Source organism: Mus caroli, chromosome 5 (genome assembly GCF_900094665.2).
Source record: "Mus caroli chromosome 5, CAROLI_EIJ_v1.1, whole genome shotgun sequence".
Taxonomy (NCBI): domain Eukaryota; kingdom Metazoa; phylum Chordata; class Mammalia; order Rodentia; family Muridae; genus Mus; species Mus caroli.
In genome coordinates, this window is record NC_034574.1 from 136,747,843 (window position 1) to 136,757,085 (window position 9,243).

General features: G+C 47.8%; 2 protein-coding genes across 2 annotated transcripts in view; both read right to left on the reverse strand.

Annotated features, from left to right (window-relative positions):
* Positions 1 to 276, reverse strand: part of Ocm2 (oncomodulin 2) — a 35,965-nt gene extending 35,689 nt beyond the window's left edge. Inside the window, exon 1 of the mRNA XM_021163947.1 lies at positions 149 to 276. The gene's annotated coding sequence lies outside the window, so the exon portion shown is untranslated. The remainder of the gene's footprint in view (positions 1 to 148) is intronic.
* A 3,935-nt stretch (positions 277 to 4,211) lies between these two features.
* Positions 4,212 to 4,624, reverse strand: LOC110295076 (60S acidic ribosomal protein P2). Its single transcript, XM_021163541.1, has one exon. The coding sequence runs from the start codon at positions 4,599 to 4,601 to the stop codon at positions 4,254 to 4,256; it is 348 nt and encodes a 115-aa protein (XP_021019200.1). The 5' UTR covers positions 4,602 to 4,624; the 3' UTR covers positions 4,212 to 4,253.
* Positions 4,625 to 9,243: the final 4,619 nt, after the last annotated feature.

A 9,243-nucleotide genomic window follows, 5' to 3' on the forward strand; every position in this document is an offset into this window, starting at 1 on the left:
TCCCTTCCCTTCCCTTCCCTTCCCTTCCCTTCCCTTTCCTTTCCTTCCTTTCTTCCTTCTTCCCTTCCTTTCTGTATTAGGGTTCTCTAGAGCCACAGAACTTATGGAATTTCTTTCTATATTGAGGGAATTTATTGTGATGACTTACACTCTGTAGTCCAACTCCCCAACAGTGGTCATCTGTGAATTGGAAGTCCAAGGATCTAGTAGTTGCTCAGTCCCACAGGCTAGTTGCTTCAGCTGGTCTTCTGTAGAAGTAGATTCCAACAGATGTGCTGGCAAGTAAATGAAGGCAGGCAAAGAGGGGTGAATCTTTCTTCTTCCAAAGTCCTTATGTAGGCCTCCAGCAGAAGGCATGGCCCAGATTAAAGGTGTGTACCACCACGCCTAGATCTGGGACTTGCTTTGCCCCAGGCTGACCCTGAACTCAGAGATCTGCTTGCCTCAGTCTCCTGGGACTAATGGTGTGTACTAACTTGCCTGGGCCTAAGCTTTTCATGGCCACTGTGCCTCAAGATCTTCATGCCAAGTAAGATCCAGGTCAGAAATGTGTATCTCCCAGCCTCAAGATCTGGATCACTGGTGAGCCTTCCAATTCTGGATTGTAGGTCATTCCAGATATAGTCAAGATGACAACCAGGAATAGCCATTACCCACTTTTCCTTCCTTCCTTCCTTCCTTCCTTCCTTCCTTCCTTCCTTCCTTCCTTCCTTCCTTCCTTCCTTCCCTCCCTCCCTCCCTCCTTCCTTCTTTTCTTTCTTTTCTTCCTTCCTTTCTTTGTCTTACTCTTCGCTGTGGTAGAGCCATAATCACAAATTGAGAGGGAACTGTGTCGAGGGAGAAGGGAGCCTTGGGCTCTGGTTGACGGGTTGTCATCAGAAACATGTGTTCTTTACCTGCAGCTATGGGCACAGATTGGATGCAGAGTCCTGGGCTTTGGGGATGAGTCCAGGCCAATGTGCATTTTCTTTCCAGTACATTCTCTGGTTTCCAGGCAAGTAATGTGTGTGTGTGTGTGTGTGTGTGTGTGTGTGTGTGTGTGTGTGTGTGTAAGTCAGAGGATTACTTCTGCCTTTTTTTTCTTTTTAAATAGTTTATTTTACATTTGTGGGGGCGGGGCTGAGTATATGTCTATGCACCATGTGCATGCAGGTACCCACAGAGGCCAGCAGAGGGCATCAGATCTCCCAGAGCTGTCCCAAATGGGTGTTGGAAACTGAACCCAGATCTTCTGCAAGAGCAGGAAGTACTGGTCACTGCTGAGCCATCTCTTCAGCTCCTCCCCTTTTCTTAAGATGGTCTCTTGATGGCCTGGTCCTCATTAAATAGTCTAGATCCTCCTGTCTCTGCCTCCCCAGCGCTGGGATTAAAAGCATGGTGTACCTTACCCAGCTGTTTTGTTTTGTCCAATGTGGGGTCTAGTGATGGAATTCAGGTCCTCATGTCTGTAAGGCTCCAGAATTTCAAGGGCAATACATGTCTGTTAAATAATTACTACAAAGTCTCAGGTATCCTAGGCTGGCCTCCAACTCACTCTGTAGCCAAGAGTGATCTGGGATACCCAGTCCTCCTGTTTCTATCTCTAATGTTTTGGGATTACAGGTGTGCACCACTGTGCCTGGTTTATATGTAGCTAGGATGGACCTTAGGGTGCCATGCATGTACTCTGTCAACTGGCTGCTGCATCCCCAGTCCACATCTGTTTTTTTTTTTTGTTTGTTTGTTTTTGTTTTTGTTTTTTTGGTTTTTCGAGACAGGGTTTCTCTGTATAGCCCTGGCTGTCCTGGCACTCACTTTGTAGACCAGGCTGGCCTCGAACTCAGAAATCCGCCTGCCTCTGCCTCCCGAGTGCTGGGATTAAAGGCGTGCGCCACCACGCCCGGCTTACACATCTGTTATTTTAAACCACTCTGTTTGTAGCATCATGTTAACGCTGCTGCAACATGAAGGACTACACTGTGCCCCCTCCATGTTGAGGCTCTATTGTCCAGAACCTGAGAATGTGAGTATATTTGGCCTTTAAAAGGATCATGAAGTTAAAATGAGGCTGAAGATTCAACAAGATGGCTCTGTAGGTGAAGGTGTTTGCCGACACGCCGGGTGTCTGGATTCACACCTCAGAACCCACGTGGTAGAAGAAGAATACGGATCCTGCAAGTTCTCCTCTGACTTCTACACGTGCACCAAGGCACTCACACATGCACAAGCACACACGCACACACACATGCACACACATACAATGTGATGGGTGTCCTCATAAAGAGAGACTAGGGGACTGAAGAGATGCTCAGTGGGTACCACGCACACATGTGATGGATACTCGTGTGCGCACACAGGCATGCATGCAAAACACCTGTATACATAAAATGACCAGATAAGGTTTTAGAAATTTAAAAAGAAAGTAAAGAAACCAGGACACTCAGGGAAGCCAGGGATGTGTGTGCAGCCAGAGGGAAGGCCATATAAGGAAGGAGAGTGTGACAGTGAGGTTGTCCGTCCATAAGCCAAGGAGACAGCATCCCTGTCAATGCCTTGCCACGCTTTTCCTAGATTCTGGATTGTGAGACGGGAAGTGCTGTTGTGGAACACATTCAGTCTCTAGTTGTGTGTGGGTGTGTGAGTGTGTGCATGTGCACGCGAGCATGTTTTACTGAGGATTGAACCTATGGTTTTGTGCATGCTACACCAGTACTCTACCCCTGAACAATGTCTTCAGTCCCTTGAGAGAGGTGGGATTCCTACGAAGCCCTCTAATATTGAGCTACACTCCCAACTTGCTGGGAGATCCTAGGCAGGTGCTTTACCACGGAGCTATGGTTCACTTTTGTTTCACCTTTGTTCACTTTTAACTTTGAGACGGGGTCTCCATGAGTTACCCATATCTGGCTCGAGCTCACTCGGCACCCCAGGCTGGCACTAGTCTCTCGGTCTCATGACCTTGTCCCTGCCACGTTCACTTTCCTTAACCATTTGTATGTATATGTCTGAGCCAGAGTTACAGACAGACGCCAGGCATGTGGATGCTGGGAATCCGAACGTAGCTCCTCATGCTTGCACGGCGAGCCCTTGACCAACTGAGCCACTACCCTGCCTCTGCAAAGGGAATCTCTCAGGAAATCACAAGTCTATCAAGCAAAAGTATTCAAATATAGTCATCGCAGGGATGCATGTTTATCATGCCCTCTACAATTTTACATTTGAGTGGTTTCATAATGATGATAGGAATAATCAGTGCTGGAAACCTATTTATAGTGTTCAGCCCACTCCTCCCCAGTCAACACATTAAAGAAAGGAAAACTGAAGCCTGCGGGGGGGTGGGGGTGGGGGAGGGTAGGGGTGGGAGAGCAGGATGAGCATTGATTAGACCTAAGATGAGACCAGGCAGGTGGCAGGGAGTCCGGACCAGCTCCCCAGTGGGGGCTGGAGGGATTCAATTTGGTCCCTCCTCCACCTGATTGTAACCGTGGAAACCAGGTCAGCGTGCATGGCTGGACCAGCCGTCAAACTTAGCTTCTGTTGGAGGCTCACTTGGCTAGGAGTGCCCAGGTGTGAATCTGGGAGCCAGTTTCCCTGGAGATAACGAACAGCGGTCCCCTCCCACCAGGTCCCTGCTGCTTCATGCCTAGGACGCTGACAAATTTAGTTTTATCCACATTCTGTTGCAGCGGTTGCCCAAGAGGAATTTTCCGAGTGCCTCTTTGCTTCTTTCAATGCTCTGGTGTGTTTATTATGGATATGTCTTTTCTTTTCTTTTTATTTTATTTTTTTGTTTTTTGTTTGTTTGTTTGTTTTTTGTTTTGTTTTTTTTTGTTTTTGTTTTGTTTTTTTGCAGACAGGGTTTCTTTGTGTATCTCTGACTGTCCTGGAACTCACTTTGTAGACCAGGCTGGCCTCGAACTCAGAAATCTGCCTGCCTCTGCCTCCCAAGTGCTGGGATTAAAGGCGTCTGCCACCACTGCCCAGCACATGCACCCTCTTTTAATGTTTTATTTAGTTTTATTTTATTTTAAATTATGTGTATGTGTGTAGGTGTGGGTGTAGGGATGTGTATGTATAAGTACAGGTACCCACAGAGTCCAGAGAGGATATCAGATCCCTGGAACTGGATCTACAGGAGGTGTCCAGCCACCTAGGGTGGGTGCTGGGAACTGAACTCTGGTCCTCTGCAACAATACCAAGAGTTCTTTTTTTTTTTTTTTTTTAAAGGCTACTCAAGATACATAAAAAGACTTTATTTGCAGGGGAGCAGGAATTTAATCAAACAAGCCAAATCCCATGTCGTCATCCGACTCCTCGGACTCCTCCTTCTTCTCATCTTTCTTCTCCTCTGCTGCAGCAGGGGCAGAACCAGCAGCAGGTGCTGCAGAACCAGGGGCAGCAGAAACAGCCACAGCCCCACCAGCAGGCACACTGGCCAGCTTGCCAACACCCTGGGCGATGACATCCTCAATGTTCTTTCCATTCAACTCACTGATGACCTTGTTGAGCCGGTCATCGTCCGCCTCGATGCCCACGCTGTCTAGTATTTTCTTGATGTCTTTGGCGCTAGGAGAGGAGTTGCCCCCGAGGGCGGCCAGCAGGTAAGAGGCGACGTAGCGCATGTCTGCTGCGGGGGACAGACCTCACGCGTCTACCAAGAGTTCTTAAACATTGGGCCACCTCTCCAGCACTCCCTCATGTTAAATTTTGAGTAGATAGTCCCAGGCTGGCTTTGAACTTGTGACCTTCCTGCCTCTGCCCCTCCCCTCCTCAACCCAAGGTGCTATACCACCAAGTCTGGCTAATGCCAAGACGTCCAAAGGCCATGGCGGTTACTGAGAGTTCTGGGCATTTCACATCCATGCGGTAGGAGTTAGAGCCCCACACCAGGAGGCACATCTGGTGTTTCCTTTTCTCCTTTTCTAGAGTGGGATGTGGAGATCCTTTGTGGGAGGTATGTTCTTGTTGAGTTGACCGACTCTTCTTTTGTTTTTGTTTTTGGTTTTGGTTTTGGTTTTGGTTTTTTCGAGACAGGGTTTCTCTGAATAGCCCTGGCTGTCCTGGAACTCACTTTGTAGACCAGGCTGGCCTCGAACTCAGAAATCCACCTGCCTCTGCCTCCTAAGTGCTGGGATTAAAGGCATGCGCCACCATGCCCGGCTCTTCTTTTGTTTTTTTGTGGTGGGGTTTCTCTGTGTAGCCCTGGCTGTCCTGAAACTTGTAGACCAGGCTGGCCACAAACTCACAGAAGTCTACCTGCCTCCATCTCTGCCTCTGCCTCCACTTCCCAAGTGCTGGGATTAAAGGTGTGTGCCACCATGGCCTGCAAACAGCTATTTTTAAAAATCTTATTTATTTATTTATTTATTTATTTATTTATTTATTTATTTATTTATTGTGTGCGCGTGATGGCCGTGAAGACACCAAGGAACAACATGCTGGAGTTGGTTCTCTCCATCTGCCATTTAGGTCTGGAGGGTGGGGGGTAGGGGAGGGTCATCATGTTTGGATATTTGGTAGCAAGCACTTTTACCTGCTGAGCCATATCTCCAGTATATATTGTATATATTGTTTGATCATGATTTTAGGGTTTTTTTTTTACACTGTTTTACTATGTAGCTTGCTCTTGCCTTGAACGTTCATTTGATTGCCTCAGCCTCCTCAGTGCTGTGATTACAGGCGTGCACAATTATTTCCAGCTCTCATTGAACTGTTTTATATTTGTTTAGTTATGTATTTGTGTGTGTATCTGTGTGTGTTTGTCTGTGTGTGTGTGTGTCTGTATGAGGGTAGGTCAGAGGTCAACCTGTGTGAATCCATTCTCTCCTTCCACCATGTGTACCCTGGTGTTCAAACTTAAGTAGTCAGGCTTGGCACGAAGCACCTTTTCCCACCGAGTCACCTTGTAGGCACCCTGATGTAATATCATTTCTTCTTCAAGAACCATGTCTCCAGCCAGGCAGTGGTGACGCACACCTTTAATCCCAGCACTTAGGAGGCAGAGGCAGATGAATTTCTGAGTTCGAGGCCAGCCTGGTCTACAGAGTGAGTTCCAGGACAGCCAGGACTACACAGAGAAACCCTGTCTCGAAAAAACAAAAACAAAAACAAACAAAAACCCCAAAACAACAAAAACAAACCATGGCTGCAAATACAAACACATTCTAAGTAAGGTACAGATCGCACGTTAGCACATGAATTTGGGAGAGACATGATCAGTCCATTACAACCCTCTTCTGTTATTTTGAGGCCCTGAGATAAGAAGTATGGATTTGTGCAACCTGTCCTGGGTTCAGGGATGCACAGGACCCGTACAAGACGCACTAACTAGTGAAATGCGCTCTGGGGCAGTAGCCTGGGTGCCAGAGTCTGTGTAGCTTGCTGTTTGTGAAACCACACCAGCCTCACGCCCATAGCCACCCTCTGAGCACTGGCAAGATTAGTACACCAGAGAAGAATGAAGCTTGTTCAGACGGATCCAGGCCTGTAGCTCTTAGCTCCACTCGAAGACCCAGGAGAGGGGGAGAAATATCTTGAGAGGCCAAATCTTTTACGTTCAGACTCCATTTTAGAGAACCTGACCTAAGTTTGAACTCAGGTAAACTAACAGGCTGTTACCTAGCATTGGTTCCCAAGCTGCCCCCCCCCCCCAACAAAACCTGAGCCTAGCTCCAGTCTCTAGGCTAATCTCCAACAAAACCAGCATCTCCAGGTTACACCCTCAACAAGACTAGCCATTTCCAGGTTATTCCCCCCTAACAAACCTACACCCCCAGGTGCAACAAGCCCACCCCCTGCCTAACGACCACCAATGCAGAGGGGAGCAGAAGTCAAGTTTATGGTGTGACTCCCAGCACCAGACAATCATGTTAAGGGCCACAGGAGCTTTCCAGTTAGATGCTTGCACATTTGCCCCCTGCCCCTTGGTTGCTGCTTACTATAAAACCTTGCCCCGGTCAATATTTGAGGCTTCCCCACCACCAAAACTAGCCTGCGTGGTGGCGGTGTGCTGGGGTGGGGAGTGGGGAACAGGGTGGTGGTGGAGGCAAGGGCGGGCTAGCTCAAATAAAATAAAGACCCTGCTATAAGTTGCATCAGATTGGCTCCTGTCTGGTTCTTTGGAGGATCAAACACTTCCTTGGCACTACAATCTGTTGACTAAATGGAAGGGAACAAACCTTCAATTAATGACTCCCCGAGGGTTGTCGGGGTGAGGATTGGCAGAGAGATGGCGAGACAGTAAAACTTTCCATCTTCTCTTGCTGCAAAAAAGTCCTCTGGGATATCTCAGCGAGGATGGGGAAAGAAACAGATGCTAACAAATGAAGATAAATAAACAAGATGATTTCAGATGACAGCAGGGACCTGGGGATGGGAAATCAGGTACCGTGAGAATGAAAGATCATCTTATAAAGGATGCTGGAAGGTGAAGAGTGTGGGCCACTCTTATAGAGGGCCTTACTTCACTCAGTTCCCAGCACACAGATCCAGTGGCTTACAGCTGCCTGTATCTCCAACTTCTGGGCTTCTGACACTCTTTACCGTCGGACACCTGCTCGCACATACCCTGACGCACATGCGCATAATTAGAATTAGAGTGAACAAATAGTAAATTGGTTTAAAATGAACGTGGGGAAGTCTCTCTACAGAGATGGCATCACACTGGGGGGCGTGGAAGGCAGGATTGGCCTACAGAAAGATCTAGGACTGGAGGAGGGAGGGATGGGAGTGTGGGTCAGTTTGTAGAGTGCTTTCCTAGCCCTCATGAGGCTCTGGGTTTGAAGCCCAGCCCTGCATAACCCAGCAGTGAGATATACCTGAGAGCCCAGCACTTGAGAGGCAGAGGCAGAAGGATTGGAAATTCAAGATCGTCCTGGGCCACAAACTGAGTTTGAGGCCACCTTGGGTTGCACAAGACTCTGTTTCAAAAAACAAAAGCAACAATAAAGAAAGACCTGGAACCTGGTTTCCCAATCTCTGTCACTCTTACAAACACTTTGGACAAGAATTGTCCTTTATGGTGAGGTGACCTCCTTGTCCATCACAGGATAGTGACCCACATACTCGGTCTCTGCTTCCTAGATACTCGGGAACCCGTCTCCAGGGTCTCCAGATAATGTCTGATGTCCCTGAGAGAGATCCCTCCAGCTGCTGGGGTGGATCTTAAATAGAGATGCCAAGTGACTGAGGTTTCTGAAAGTGCTCACCATGAAAACCTAAGAACCCGAACTCGGGGGCTGGTGAGATGGCTCAACAGTTAAGAACACCGACTGCTCTTCCGGAGGTCATGAATTCAAATCCCAGCAACCACATGGTGGTAATGAGAAACAAATAAAAAACCTTTGGGCAGGAGTAAGCAGGCCCGGAGCGAGCAGAGCAGGAGCAAGAGGGAGAAGGGAAGGAGAAAAATAAAATAAAATAAAAATAAAAAAGAAATAGCACTTACACATACCCAAGTCGCTTAAAAAACAAACAAACAAACAAACAAAAAACCTAAACTCGGATCTCCAATACCCATGTCAAAGATAGTGAGTGCATGCCAATAACTGCAGTTCTGTGGTGACAGAGACAAGACAATCCCTGTAACTTGTTAGTCAGAGAGTATAGCTTAGTCAGGGAGTTCCAGGTCAGTGACACACACACACACACACACACACACACACACACACACACACACACACACACACTCTACGTACACACACACTCTCTACGTACACATACAGAGAATAGACTTGTTCCTGTCACCACTCTAACAAAGGACGTTAAAGGGGAAGTTGGGACTTAAAATGGAAATGTTCAAGTACTGGCTGGTTTTGTGTCCACTTGACACAGCTGGAGTTATCACAGAGAAAGGAGCTTCAGGTGAGGAAACGCCTCCATGAGATCCTGCTGTGGGGCATTTTCTCAATTAGTGATCAAGGGGGGAGGGCCCATTGTGGGCGGTGCCATCCCTGGGCTGGTAGTCTTGGTTCTATAAGAGAGCAAGCTGAGCAAGCCAGGGGAAGCAAGCCAGTAAGGAACATCCCTCCATGGCCTCTGCATCAGCTCCTGCTTCCTGACCTGCTTGAGTTCCAGTCCTGACTTCCTTTGGTGATGAACAGCAAAGTGGAAATGTAAGCTGAATAAACCCTTTCCTCCCCAACTTGCTTCTTGGTCATGATGTTCGTGCAGGAATAGAAACTCTGACTAAAACATTTCCCCTAGGTAGCATGGTCACTTGGGTGACAGAGACCAAGACATAGGGTCTACCCTGTCATCTGAAGC